The 15,345-nt window shown below is 39.8% G+C and overlaps 1 protein-coding gene across 1 annotated transcript; it reads right to left on the minus strand.

The window, feature by feature from the left end:
* Positions 1-548: 548 nt before the first annotated feature.
* CNGA1 (cyclic nucleotide gated channel subunit alpha 1) lies at positions 549-14,706 on the minus strand. The gene is made up of 8 exons (XM_040238151.1): positions 14,594-14,706; positions 13,222-13,341; positions 12,216-12,278; positions 6,283-6,324; positions 6,084-6,199; positions 4,759-4,864; positions 3,889-3,995; positions 549-2,386 (listed from the first exon to the last, which is right to left on the minus strand). Exons 1-8 carry the CDS (start codon positions 14,698-14,700, stop codon positions 972-974), a joined length of 2,076 nt encoding a protein of 691 aa, XP_040094085.1. The 5' UTR covers positions 14,701-14,706; the 3' UTR covers positions 549-971.
* Between the last annotated feature and the right edge of the window lie 639 nt (positions 14,707-15,345).

Genomic DNA, 15,345 nt, shown 5'->3' on the forward strand with positions numbered 1-15,345 from the left:
CAACTAAAACAACAACAACAACAACAAGGCTTACTCTATGGCTCAAGTACTAAAGCATCCATTTGCAATGCAGGAGATGCAGGTTCAATCCCTGGGTCCAGAAGTTCCCCTGGAGGAGGAAATGGCAAACCATTCCAGTATTCTTGCCTGCAAAATTCCATGGACAGAGGATCCTGGAGGACTATAGTGCATGGGGCCACAAGGAGCCAGACACAACTAAGCACAGCATAGTCATATGTGTGTGTGTATGTACAGAATGGATAGAGGAGTCTGGCGAACTTCAGCCCATGCAGCCGCAAAGAATCAGACATGACTGAGCATGCACACACCATGTGTGTATGTATGTGTGTGTGCACGTGTGTACATATATATACACACATACACACATATATAAATATTATTTGTCATGCTTATATCAGTAAGAAGTTTCTTTCAACCATTCTTCCCAAGCTCTAGAGTAAATGATTAAGGTCTTTAAAATGACTTGGAAGCTCTAAAATGTCCTAAACTCTCAACTAAATTATCAAATAAATAATATTCTCTATAGCTTTAGGATTTATCTCACTTTATTGCATTCTAATTCTTTTTAAATAGCATCCTGAACATGAGGTACATGATAATTTTCAGTTGCTCCTGAGCAATATAAATTGTCTGAAAGTGAGAGATGCTTGTTCACTTTTATAAACAGTGTTACATAAGAGGACCATATGTGAAAAAATTAGAAGATAAGAGATGCTGACAAGTTAATTGGTTCATATCTTCGCAGGTTATCCATTGTGAAAAATTCTAAGTGTGATGATTCTTTAACCACAGTACCTCACAAGTGAATATATGGCTTTGTGCCCTGCAACAAAGCACATTTTCCCTATGGAAAAATTCCCAGCTGAGTCATCCTTGTCTTCCAGCTTACAGGTACCTTCATCACATTACCAAAAGGACCCTGAGGAATGTCCTTATGAAAAACCAGCTTTTCAGTCCTGTGTAGAGTCTGTGGGCCCGCTTTCAGTTCCAGATCCTTCGATAGCTGAAAATTCTGTGTCAATAAGTGGTTTCAGGAATTTCTCAACCTTGGTTAGTCTCTGCTTCAGTTTCTGCTGCATTGACTCATACTCAGCCAGGATCCGAGCAAACCTTGTTTGCAGGAGGTCTACTGAGCTCTCCATTCGGGTGACCTTCTCTTCAAGATCTTTGGGATCACTTCCAGCATTCGCAATGTTTATGTCCAATAGACCATCTTTCATCAAGATTTGCTTCCCTTTCTCTTCTAGCATACCTTTGGCATCTGGGTACTCAGTTAGAGCTTCCATGAGGTCATCTTTTGAGAGACAGAATAGATCTGAGTAGCCAATGCTTTTAATATTGGCTGTTCTTCGATTGCCAGCTTTGCTACCTTTAATATTAAGGATACTGATTTCACCAAAGTAGCTGCCATCACTCAATACCACAAACTGAGTGATCCCATCATCAGCCACCACGGCCAGTTTGCCTTCCTTGATGATGTACATCTCTCGGCCAATATCCCCTTTCTTGCAAATGTAATCTCCAGGACTGTAGACTTGGGGTTGTAATTTCAAGACCAACTCCACCAACAGACCAGCTTCACAGTCTGCAAAAATGCGCACCTTTTTTAATGTGTCTAAGTGAACATTGATGGCGATCTCTGCTCTTAGTTTATCAGGCAGATACTTCAGGACTTCTCGCTCATCCACTGTTTTTTTGTTGGTCCACAGATAGTCGAACCATTTAATAACTCGCTTTTCCATATCTTTGCTTACATTTCGAAAATGCATGTATTGCTTGATCGCATCAATTCTTGCTTGAAATTCTGCCCTGGCTGCATTCATGTTGGAAATCATAGAACCTATGTTACCAACAATGGTGGCAAAAATTAACACTCCAATGAGGAAATCAGCCACCACAAAGAAATACTCAGAATCCCTCACGGGAGGCGGTGTTTCACCAATAGTGGTCAAAGTCAGTGTAGACCAGTAAAGACTGTACACATATTTTCTAGCCAAACGGCCAAAATCAGGATCATTAACGTCAGGATAGACCCATGTGTCATTTCCAAACCCAATAGCTTTGGAAATAGAGAAGTACACACACGCATTCCAATGGATGATGATGATGATGTACATGACCAGGTTAGAGATCCTGAAGATGTTTGGGTAGTTTGTCCGGGTTTCTGTTCTCTGGAAGAACTCAAACATTCGAGAGATCCTTAACAATCTGTTTAATCTAATTTCTGGATAATTCCAGCCAAACTTAATATACAGCAGATCAGTTGGGAGCACTGATAGAACATCAAGTTTAAATTGAAAGGTTGATTTATACTTCTCTATGAGTTTACGCTCTTCCTTCACCAGCAGTCCTTGTTCTAGGTAACCTAAAATAGAAAAAAAAAAATGTTTTTCCTTTTTATGCCATTGTGAATTTTTCTAAAGTAACTCTCAACCAACTTCATTGAGTTCAAAACAAGAGCTCATTTCAATAAATACGCTTTCAGTAATGTAATGAGATCAACATATGGCTGTGGAAACTGTTCTTTTGCAGAAATAAAAAAATCAAGCTTTATAAGTACAAAAGTGAGATTTTATATGCAATGTATATATCTGTCAGGTATATAGGCAAATTTCTCTAGGCTCAGTGTCTTGTCCAGGGTAAGCTATTCTTTTTATAAACAGTGTTCATACAAAGTCTTCTGCATGCTCTAGCACTGTGTTTAATTCCTCATGCCACTCTTTTGTCAGAATCCCAGCCTCACCCTTGAAGCTTGGGTACTTCCTTGCTGTTTGACTGTCCTACATAGTCTTGCCTTACCCCTTCAATGTGAAACATATCTCCTTTGAGGCTTCATTTTCATATCTCTTTCTTGCCCTTCCAGGCTAAATTAGACATCTGGGATCTTCCTTTCGTTTGAGCTGCTACCATGGGCCTTGTGTATTAAACCCAGAATTTCAATGCTCTGATATATTTCACTAGGGAAAATTTTATTTCTCTTCCTATTTTGGTTACCAGAGCTGTGCATAGAACAGAACTGAAATATTGTTTAAATGATACTAGAGAATGTCACTATTTTACATAAGGATTCTTAAAAGCCATTCCCTGCATACATAGGTTACCTTTGCATGTAGAGAATAGTATAGAAACAATAAGCTTATACCTATTTAACAAGAATACTTAAGTAAGAAGCTATAAGATCCTGCCCAGATTATCAGTCAATAATGTCCCCCCATGAACCATAAAGTTGAATTAAGGATGTATATCCTGTTTCTTATAATATTTCTAGGACAGCTCTGCTAAGTACAATGACCTTTTCCCCCATGTCTCTTCAAGGTACCTCTGTTAAGTAGCAATTACCCTTTCCTCACAGAGCTGCAGAATATTTCTGTTCTCTCTGTTCCTCCTGCCTTATATAAACCCAGTGAACAGGCTAATGGAGGAAAGCCATCAATCCACATCCAGAAGGTTGCTAGTAATGTCCTTCTGAATCAGTTGGAGTGGCCTAAGCCTGTGGGTTGGCCTTCCCTGGTGGCTCAGACAATAAAGAACCTTCTGCAATGCAGAAGACCCAGGTTCAATCCTTAAGTCAAGAAGATCCCCTGGAGAAGGGAATGAGAACACACTCCAATATTCTTGCCTGGAGGAGTCCATGGACAGAGGAACTTGGCAGGCTACAGTCCATGGGGTCGCAAAGAGTCAGACACAATTGAGCAACTAACACACACCGGCCTATGGGTGAGTATATGGTACTCTTGCTTTCAGTGGTGACTTTTCTTCTCAAACAACTCTTTGTTTTCTTTAAGAATACTTGAATTAATAAATTTCAGATTAAACATGGAGACAAAAGCACAAAGCTGCAAAATATCCAAAACTAAACATATTTACCTGTCCTTGTCCGTACAAACATATCAAGAAGATAGACTATATCTGATAAGTAATCAAAAACAAGCCAGTATTCTAGGTAATCAGACTGAAGTTCATCAAAACATGCTCTGTAAAAGAAAAACTTGTATAAATAAAATGAAGTGGGACCAATTTAAATAAATTTAAATAAAAGTCCTCTTTGTATAATTTTTATCATGATGAGAAATATAAGGTGAGGAGGGGTCCTTAGAATCCATTTACTCAACCATGGTTTTCCCAAATTTATTCCCAAATCTGAGAGTTAAATTTAGTTTTTTCACATTTCTGAATTTCAACATTCTTTCCATTATACCGGTCAGCTTTGTGACAATATTAAATGAAAATAAATCTCAAGCTAATGTCAAAATACTGATAATTTTTGGTGATACACATTGATAACCAGGTTCATACTGACTGTTTCTACCCAAAGTGCCTCAGGAAATCACACTTGGCCCTAGGTGACTGAGGTGTTCACTGTCTAAAAGACAAGGAATCATAGATACTACTTGAGAAACCCATCTTGCTCTATAAAACCTAGATCCTTGATCTTTTTCCAGTCTTGGCAACTTTCTTTTTCTTGCAGGCCAAAGAAAATAAAAAGTTTTTCCCCAAACTCTAATTAAATGATTGAGCAATTCAAAAGTTTAAAATTATGCCCCCATCCCAGTTCTGGATTTCCAAGGATATTGGAAACCAAAGAACTTTTGATCTTAGGAAAACACAGAGAATGATGTAACATCTAGAAAACTGGTGGTGGAGAAAGGTATGTCCTAAAGAGTTCTAAGCCAAACTGTTAAGTCAGTGAAATTGGAAACTAGAAGTGGGTTAAGATCCATAAAAATATATAGACACCTTGCAATAATCATGGTCCAGTTATACATAACAGGTAAGGTGATGCAGAACAGCCAGTTGTAATACGTATTTCCTGAGGGATCAATAACCACGACTTCCTTCTTCTCTCTACCAGCAATTAGAAATAAAGGGAAGGTTACCAAGAAACAAGATTTTTATTTCGCATATCAAATATGGTTACACCCATCACCCACAATTAATGATATAAAAACAAGATGGAGAATCTCACTCCACAGTGGGAAGACTAGTTTGACATAGTGCATTAATCATAAGAAAGTGGTTAGTGAGGGGTGGATAGTTAAATTATTAGTCTCACATTAGACCATACTTTAGACTTTATCCAAGCCCTTATTTAACTGTGATGCTGCAGACACTTCTATCACTCCAGCTACTGAGAAAGAACACGGCATAGATCATGCCAAACTCTGGATATTCCACAGATCCCTTTGGAGGGTTATGGGTGGTGGGAGAATGATGGTTTTGCCACTCCCCTTACCAGGTAATATAACAATCAGGGACCACATTGTGAGGGGGAACTCATGGCTTCTTTCTCATCTGTATGGAGATAAAAATATAACACAATCTAATAAAAAGTACTCATCCTTAAGTTTGCATGAAGAATTGAGAAGAAGTAGAGGATGAGAGAAAGAAGAAAGGAAGAAACTATACCATCAAATGACATTTTAAAAAACTTTCTGGTATCAAGCCTATTATTTTTAAGGATTTTTCCCTTTATACAACATCAACAAATTTCTAATAGGCACAAATAATTAAACCATTGTCTGATAGTGTTTTCTTTGAGTAAGCTAAAAGAACAAGTTTTTCTTTAATTATAAAGTAAAAAGATAGCTCAGAAAACATCACTCAATCTTATTCTTATGAAATTCTAACTCTTAAGCATGGCTTTTGTAATGAGACTACTTTACTTTAGATTATTTGCCATATAGTATGGATGACTCAAAAACGTTCATTATTAAATTTTTACTTCAAATAAAAAAAATGATGGTAAGAGCCTAGAAATGTAATTTTCTTTGGATCCTAAATATGTCCCAATAATAAGTTTATCTTCATCAGTGCTTGAGGAAGGAAATTAACTATGACACTGAAAGTTCTTATGAGAAAATTAAGATTAAGACTACCATTGCTAATTTTAAGGAGATAGGAAAAAAAATCAATTCATATTTGACAACAATTTATTTAGCCTTTACACAGGGCCTCTTTTCCTGTAAATTTCAGGGAAATTATCTCTGCATCCAAAACCTACCACAAATTTACTTCTAATCTCAATGCCATTAAAAATACTTACTCCTCTTTCTTATCTTTGCCTTTCTCCTCTTTCTTATCTTTGCCTTTCTCCTCTTTCTTTTTCTTGTCTTTGTCCTTTTCTTTCTTCTTTTTCTTTTCTGGGTCCCTTTTATTTTCATTTTTATCATCTGGCTTGCTGAAAAAGTGAGCAATATAATTGGTAAAATACAAAAATGTTATGGGCAGAAAAATGTGGGGTCGTTCAAGTCAAAGTCTCACCTCTTCTTTTCTTTTTTCTTTTTCTTCTTTTCTTTTGGTTCTCTATGGGAAAAAACAGTATTTGCATCACATAAACAAATCACATTCTGACTTCCATTCTTACTCACTTTTCTCTTCATTGGGCAAGAATTCTGAGCTTTGTGTTCAAAGACACACCCCTATGTTCAGAGACCAGAAATCTGGTCTCTTAGTGGAGGGTTCAACCAAAAATAGACACATACCCAGATAAGAAGCAAATAAAAATTTCCAGGAATTAGTGCATGTAGAAATTTGGAGAAAATGGAGGTGGATAAAGGCATAAACCCAGGGAGGGAAATTTACAAAATAACAGATGCAAGAGTGCACTTTCAAAGTCTCAATACATATCCAAAAAATGGTTACTTAAACTTTCAGCTTCTTGATGTCACTTAGATTTATACTTGAATAAGAACTTTGAGAAAATGTCATGATATTTCTCAATAGGGGTAATCCTGGCTGAAGCAATGTTTTATGAGCAGTCAAAAAGTTCTGTGGTAACAGAATTAAAATTCCAGTTCTTAGAATCATTCACTGGATTTGAGATCATCGTCTATGTACAGTTTCTTCTTGAGTGGAGAGTATGTGATTAGAGGCCTCTTTCTGCAGTTGGCTTTCTCTGTCAGCAGAAGAATGGATTCTGGAGTCAGTCAGAGCAAAAGTAATAGTAGGCTGTCACTGTTGGCTCAGATGTCTTGGGAAAATATATTATTCAGAGTTGAATGAACAAGCATCTCATTACTACTGGGGTAGTCAGAGAATGCTGTTAAAGAGAAGTAGGAATAAATGTAGGCATCCAGGTATAGGTAAGAGTTGTAGAGGCTGAGAAGAAGAGGAAGAATGCTAAAGGGAGGGAAACTTTCAGCTGCAAATATACAAATGCACTTCATCTGGGTAGGAATGGCCCAGTGGAAGTAAAAAACTGCTACCAAGGAGAAACAGGAGATAAAATTGACAAGGAGCTGGGGCTTGGCACCTAAGGTTGTCATGTACAAACAGGAACAGAATATAAAGTCAGATAAGATGGAATTTACAGCTATAGGAGTACATTGCTATGATACAGGATTTCACATCCTCACACAGACCCTGGGAGATGGTGCTGGCACCTTCTTGGATGGCATTTAAAAGTTCAGAAAAGGTGATGGCTCACACTAAGTGACATAAAGATTACAAAATGTCATGGCAGATGGTGGAAGAAGGTATCAGAAAGATTCAGAGAAGCAGCATGTTAAAATGAATACACTAAGTAAGGAAACTAGCCCACCAACTGATTGTGTTCCCTAAGAGGGCTGAGAGGATACAAAAATGATAAGGACTGTGCTGGTGAGAGGGGCACCAGCATCACTGAGCAGCTCTGTGGTGCTGTCCTCTGTTTACTTCAGCAAGCAGTGAGAGACACTGACCTGGGTATAGAATCAGATTCCCTGAGAGCAATAGGGATGAGAGGATCTAGAATCATAGAGATCAGCGGCAGTGCTTACCCATCAGAAAAGAAGTAGGGCTGATTGTTGTAATTAGCAGTTAAGTGCACGTAGTAGCCAGGGCCTTAACCCACAGAAAGCTATAGATGGGGTTAATAGGCTACTGTGTTCCTAGATAGGTGGGCATCCCATTGACTTGTTAGGGTACTGTTTAACATTTACAATAAAAAAACAAACCAGGAATGGATGATCAGGAGGTTGAGGGCAAGTTAGCCCAATAAAAAGTCACAACCCCTTGAACAGTTTCTAAACCTGAGTAAGCTTTCAAAAATGAAACCACTGACTGGAGGAAAAGCCAAGCTCCCATGAAGAAGGACTGCAACAGCAATGACAAGTATATACAGTAATGATTTCCCCAGTCTTTCCCCTAAAGAAAATCAATGGTCATTTACTTAGGTAATTGTACCCTAGTGGGGCTTCCCCGATGGCTCAGCAGTCAAGAATCTGCCTGCAATGCAGGAGTCATAGGAGACACAGGTCGGATCCCTGGGTCAGGAAGATCCCCTGGTGGAAAGCATGGTAACCCACTCCAGTATTCTTGCCTGGAGAATCACCATGGACAGAGGAGCCTGGTGGGCTACAGTCCATAGTGTTGCAGAGTCGGACATGACTGAAGTGACTTAGCATGCAGACACACACCCTAGGGGGAAAAAAGAATGCCTAGATACATTAAAAACCACTTGGCAGAGGACCCAAGTTTTGTTACTGAGACCCAGGAACTAAAGCATTATCATGCCCCCTCCATTAAAATGGGGGACATATGGTGGTTTGGTAGTAATTCGTGGGGCCTCCATTGGGTCTAAAGATGTCCCCTTGTGGTCATTTCTCCAGTTCAGTTCAGTTCAGTCGCTCAGTCAAGTCCAACTCTTTGCGATCCCATGGACTGCAGCACTCCAGGCTTCCCTGTCCATCACCAACTCCCAGAGCTTGCTCAAACTCAGGTCCATCGAGTCAGTGATGCCATCCAACCATTTCATCCTCTGTTGTCCCCTTCTCCTCCTTTGAAATCCATTGATTCTGTTTACAGGGAAGACTGGGGAAATCATTACTGAATATACTTGTCATAGTAGGTGTCATGTGTTTATGCTTTCTCCAGCTGCTCAAGTATAAACAGAATAAATCTATCTGGCCATTAGAAGAACCCTCATCTCCACTTTCAGCCATGAAATTAAAAGACCCTTGCTCCTTGGAAGAAAAGCAGTAACAAACCTAGACAGCATATTAAAAAAACAGAGACATTTCTTTGCCGATAAAGGTCCGTATAGTCAAAGGTATGGTTTTTCCAGTAGTCATGGATGGATGTGACAGCTGGACAATAAAAAAGGCTAAGCACCAAAGAATTAATGCCTTCGAACTGTGGTTCTGGAGAAGATTCTTGAGAGTCCCTTGGACTGCAAGGAGATCCAACCAGTCAATCCTAAAGGAAATCAATCCTGAATATTCAATGGAAGTACTGATGCTGAAACTGAAGCTCCAATACTTTGGCCACCTGATGTGAAAAGCTAACTCATTGGAAAAGACCCTGATGCTAGAAAAGATTGAGAATGGGAGGAGAAGGGGACAACAGAGGGTGAGATTGTTGGATGGCATCACTGACTCAAGAGACATGAGTTTGGGCAAATTCTGGGAGATGGTGAAGGGCAGGAAAGCCTGGCGTGGGCGTGCTGCAGTCTATGGGGTCACAAAGAATCAGACACGACTGAGCAACTGAACAACAACAACAACATCTCCACAAGTTTCTTGGCTTGTGGAATATGAGTTAATGTAGTGAGAAGGACCAAGTGGAAGCCATAAAGCTGTTTCCTACCTTCCGGCAAAAAACAAACAAACAATATTGCATCCTGGACAGGAAAGGAAATCCATCCTTAAAGACCTAATGCATGCGGGGGTGGTGTTTCCCCATCACATCCTCATTTAATTCAATGTCTGACCCCTACTACAACCAAATGGATCCTGCTGAACAGCAGCAGACTACTGCAAAATCAACCAAATAGTAGCTCCCATTGCAGCCACTGTGGTGACTGTGAAAAACAATACACTCACCCAATCTATACCAGATTCCTAAGATTTGGGGTCAGTGATATATTCGGGTGAATGTGTTATATTTAATCACTATCAGGGAAGACGGTCATAAACAGTCCATATCCACAAGGGATGGACGACAGTATGTCATCTACAGTATTTTCCAGGGCTATGTTAACTCTCCCACCTACTATCATGACATAATCTCAAGGGACCTGGGCCATCTGGACATTCCTCAGATTATCACATTGGTCCACTATATCTGTACCAATGACATCAGGTTAACTGGGACCTTAAGGAGGATTATCTAACCATAGGATAGACAACGAGTGCTGACCATGAGCTGGACTAATAAGTCCTAAAGTTGTATTGCAGTCTATCTTATGATAAAGTGGTATATTTGGGATTGAGCAGGTGGCTCAGCACCTTCTCCCCATGTCATCTACCACTGGTGTCTCAAAGCTACTCCTCCTGCCCTATCATGGCCATATATTTGCTTTGTATGAGCAGCTGATAAAGCATGATCTATGATGAGTCAGTTTGGCACTTTGGATTAAGCCAAAATGAGCTGTTGTCTACAGAAAAGCACTATGGAGAGGTAGCCTTAAAGACAGTGAGGTTAATCTTACCAATGGGACAGTGTCAAACACTGCATAGTCATCCACTCGGTAGGGAAAAAGAAATGGCTCAAATTAAGAATGTATAAGGATTCATGGACAGTCACAATGCATTGGCTGGTTGGTCAGGGACCTGATGAAAAAATATTGAAAGATCAGCAAAAATAATTCTGGAGAACAGGCAGACTAAATGGACTTCAGGGGCATGGGCACAAAGTTTTAAAATCTCTGTATCTCTTGTTAATGCCCATCAAATATCAGGTGCCATGAAAAAGGAAAATAAAAACAACCAAGTAGAGAAAACCTGCCTGCTGATAAAGCTACCCTCTGTCACTGGCATCCTCAGTGCTGACACAACATAGACATGAATGGAGCAACCATGGTGGCAGAGATGGAGATGATGTATGGGCCCAGCACAGAGGTCCCATTCACCCAGGTGATTTAACTGCTGCTACTACTCTTGCCTGGAAAATCTCATGGATGGTGGAGCCTAGTGGGCTGCAGTCCATGGGGTCGCTGAGTCAGACACCACTGAGCGACTTCACTTTCACTTTTCACTTTCATGCACTGGAGAAGGAAATGGCACCCCACTCCAGTGTTCTTGCCTGGAGAATCCCAGGGGCGGGGGAGCCTGGTGGGCTGCCGTGTATGGGGTTGCACAGAGTCGGACACAACTGAAGCGACTTAGCAGCAGCAGCAGCAATACTGTCTAACCTTCCAGTTACAAAGACTAACGCTATGACTCTAGCACAGCACCATTACTTGAGGAAAGCGGTCACTTGGTGGCAAGTTAATTACACCATAGAAAGGGTATCAAATAATTCTGACTTGAATCAATATATATTATGGATGCTGTGCTCAGTCGCTAAGTCATGTCTAACTCTTTTGCAGCTCCGTGGACTGTAGCCTGCTAGGCTCCTCTGTTTACGGAATTTTCCAGGCAAGAATACTGGAGTGGATTACTATTTCCTTCTTCAAGGGCTCTTCCCAACCCAGAGATCGAACACACACCTCTTGCATTTCCTGTACTGCAGGCAGATTCTTTACTGCTGAGACACCAGGGAGCCCTATAATATGGATACTAATTTGCTTTTTCGCTTCAGGGCTTTGACCAGTGCCACTGTCCCGTTTTGGTTACTGCCAGCTTATAGTTTCCCTCTCCCTTGGATGGCCTTGGCTGAAGGAAGCCACCATGCTCAAAATTATGCCACCCTTCCTGAGGCAGCAATCATCCAATGACCGTGCATGCGTACAAAGCCCAGTCCTATCACCTAACTATGGAACAATTCTGAAGGGCCATCACGGCATCACAGGGCACATCAACTCTATTTACGAAGCCCAGCTTCTCTCTCTACCCGGTCCTACTCCCTTAACTCCCTTTTATGTGTCATTTCTGAAAGCACTCCCAATAAACCTCCATATACAAGCCTCCATCCCAGAGACTGTCTCCTGGGAAACTTGATCTAAGACATATTGACTTAGAATGAAGACGATTAATAACGTTTCATTTCTTTGGTCAGCCACCCTAACCCTAACCACATGGAGGTGCAATTGCACATATGCTCTAGACAAGGGTTTCCTACATGTATTTAAATAAACACATACTACTTTTAACATGGCTAGGTCCATTTTTCAGAAGGAAATAACCAAATGACAAAACAAAAATATATCTTTGCAATTGTATTAGATAGAGTTTGCCAAATAAGTATTTGGAGTCTAACACATTCAGACGTTTTTATGCCTTTTACTGGTTTTCTTTAAAAACAAAGGTTTGGCTTTCTATTGCCAATATACTTACTGCTCCTTATTGCTGCTGTTGTTAACATTAAAAAGTGCAATGGCTCCAGGCAAGTATTGGTCCCTGGGAAATGAAAAAATACAGTGAAGACTTTGTAGTTACAATATATATACAATGTCCATGGTAAGCAAACAGTCTTAAAGAACAAATGCTTTCCAGTTTCTACCCATTACTAACTAGTGCCTAGGCAATTTTTGAAAATAGAGAGCTTCCATGAAGTGTGAGTTGCTGAATGTTAGTGCCGGGAATCAAAGCGATCAGTAAATGTGTATTCATCAGTGCTTACAATGGATCACATTACCATTCTCTACAACCTGAGTGAGCCAACTTGGATGCTGCTAACTCTCAGCAAGAGATCTAAGTCTTACTTAGACTGTCATGGAAGATAAGAGAAATGAAAACAACAGGAAAACTGAAGGTGGTCAGTGGGGAAAGAAAGAGGAGAGGGGAAAAAAGAGGGACAAAGCCAAAGAAAATGTAAATAAGCGTGATAGAATGGGAACCCCTCATCCACACCAATACTACACTTATTTTACACTCTCAGAGTCAACAGTTTGAGGTGGATTTGTTAAGTTTTCTCTTCTCGATACTCACCCTAATACTTGACTTCCCTGTAAGTAGGGTTGAAGGGGAGAGAGCATTTTAGAGAAAGACAGCTAATCCCTCTCACATACAATTGCTTGGAAGAAGCGTCAGAGAAGAGGAGGAAATCAGAGAGGACTCAGGTATGAGATTTCCTAAGGGATAGACACAGGTCTCAGAGAAACTGATTGGAAAGTCTGTTTATGACTTGGAGCCCCGTGAACATGAATTATCATCAGGCAGTGGCAGATTCCCAAGAGAAGAAAAAAGTAAGAAACAGAATGTACTTCAGAGTAGCTGGACAGCAGGAAGGTTTGCCAAGCTTATCAAGGTTGCCAAGCCCACCAAGTGGACGAATAGTGCCTTTCTTTCATCTAAATAATAGTTTAAAAACAAGTGTGGAGGGACCGATCACATTGCTCACCTCTGTGATGGTTGTCCGCTTCCGTGTGTATTACTTCTAAAGGAGTCCCTTGCATGGGGGTTCTCACTCTCTGATTCTTCAAATATAGAGGCACTGTCGTCATCATCATCAGAAAAGGAGCTATGGTCCAAAAGGTGGCAAAGATGAATTAGATCAATGTTTTGAACCATTATAGGGGAACGACATTTCTCACTAGAGGATCTCTTCTCTCTCAAACAAACACAGACAACAATGTGTAATAAGACTGAAATGCAAACTGTGCAGAAGTAGCAATTTACTCTCAAGAACAGAATTAGAGTAAGTATATGCACAATCCAGCAGAATACGTGTAATTAAGAAACTACTCTCTAGGACTCTCAAATTTGTATTGTTTGATGAACTGAGACGATAATGTTAGTATTTGTCAGATAGGAAGTATAATATCTATGTGTGCGTGTGTTCTCAGTCGCTCAGTTGTGTCTGACTCTTTGCTATGCCATGGACTACAGCCCACCAGGCTCCTCTGTCCATGGGGATTTTCCAGGCAAGATACTGGAGTGGGCAGCCTATCCCTTCTCCAGGGGATCTTCCCAACCCAAGAATCAAACCAGGGTCTCCTGAATTGCAGGCGGATTCTTTACCAGCTAAGCTACCAGGGAAGCCCCCTTTATATCTATGTGGTTAGTCGCTCAGTCATGTCCAACTCTTTGGGACCCCATGGACTGTAGTGTGCCAGGCTCCTCTGTCCATGAGGATTCTCCAGGCAAGAACACTGGAACGGATTGCCATGCCCTCCTCCAGGGGATCTTCCCAACCCAGGATCAAACCCAGGTCTCCCACATTGCAGGCAGATTCTTTACAGTCTGAGCCACCAGGGTAGCCCTTGATACCTATACTTTAGGTCAAATAATATAGGTTTTTAAATTAACTTGTAATAACATTTCATTTCACCAAAAATAAATTCAACTATATTTATACATGTTCGCTTCATTTATAGGGTGACCACTTTAAATCATACTCTTAAAACACATTAGCATTTCACACTATTCTTCTTCCCCATATTTCTCCATGGCACTGTTGTCCCTTTAGATATGAAATGTTTCATGAGGAAAGGTCCTGCCAGTGACAAAGGCAATATTTGGCAAAGGTGCTTCTAAAGAATGCCCACAATAGTATCTATGTTCATTTGTTAGACAAGTTAGGCTATCACAAAGTAGAAGCAAATTCACTAAATTAAATAAATTATGAAGTTCAAGGTTGGAAATTAAAACTTAAACTAAAAAATAAATAAATAAATAATAAAAAAAAATAAAACTTAAACTGCAGTTAAGCCCATTCAAACTTAAGAATGGTGGCTGCTTTTAAAAATATGTAGAAGACAGTGTGCATTTACCTGCATGCTCCATTTTCCATCCTTCTTATTTCCTTTTCAACATCTGGTCCAACCACATTGGGAATATTTACAAAAGAGCGCCGTGTATTAATAATCATTTTCTTCATGGTTAGTTTAATATCTGGGAGAAAAAAGTCTTGTTAGCAGGAAGACTTTTTATATACTTACAAATATAATCCAAAGTTTCACTCTATCATTCTTCCAAGACTGTATTAACAATCTTATTTCTAGTTATAGGTAGAAATTATTTTTAATAGAATATAGTAATGGTCTAATACTTTAATTACCACTAGAAAGGTTTTTGTGTATTTTTTTTAAATTCAAGAATGTACCAGAAGTGTAGAACTTCTTTTAATTTGGATTTACCCTAACTTTGAAATATTTAGACAATGTAAGTGTAGAACAAAATTATAGGGACTTCACATACACACCCAACAATGAAGTAAGAATAAAAAGTTATAAAATAAAATACCAAAATGGATGCATTCAGATGTAAATTTCTACAGGCATTCAGAAAAAAACAGTGAGTCTCAAGTGGGATTCAAACTTTGGAGTGAATAAAGATGAGACTGATCCACATTTTAGCAAGTTTCCTGTGTTATTCTGATACACATACCATTCAGCTTCTATACAACCAGTTAAGGCATCAGGAAAACACAAAGAACAAAGCAACCCAACCTTGTGGTGGCTGGAGCCCAGCTTTACACAAAGTGAATGGCCAACAGGCAGATCTGCTTTTGCCTTCTTTCCTG

This window comes from Oryx dammah, unplaced genomic scaffold, assembly GCF_014754425.2.
Source record: "Oryx dammah isolate SB20612 unplaced genomic scaffold, SCBI_Odam_1.1 HiC_scaffold_3, whole genome shotgun sequence".
Lineage (NCBI taxonomy): Eukaryota > Metazoa > Chordata > Mammalia > Artiodactyla > Bovidae > Oryx > Oryx dammah.

Coding starts and splice junctions, on each gene's coding strand:
- CNGA1 (XM_040238151.1), bottom strand. CDS start 14,700: ATGAAGAAAATGATTATTAATACACGGCGCTCTTTTGTAAATATTCCC. Junction 12,279..13,221: donor AGCGGACAACCATCACAGAG/GTGAGCAATGTG, acceptor TTCATTTCCCAG/GGACCAATACTTGCCTGGAG. Junction 2,387..3,888: donor GTTTGTACGGACAAGGACAG/GTAAATATGTTT, acceptor TTTCTATTTTAG/GTTACCTAGAACAAGGACTG.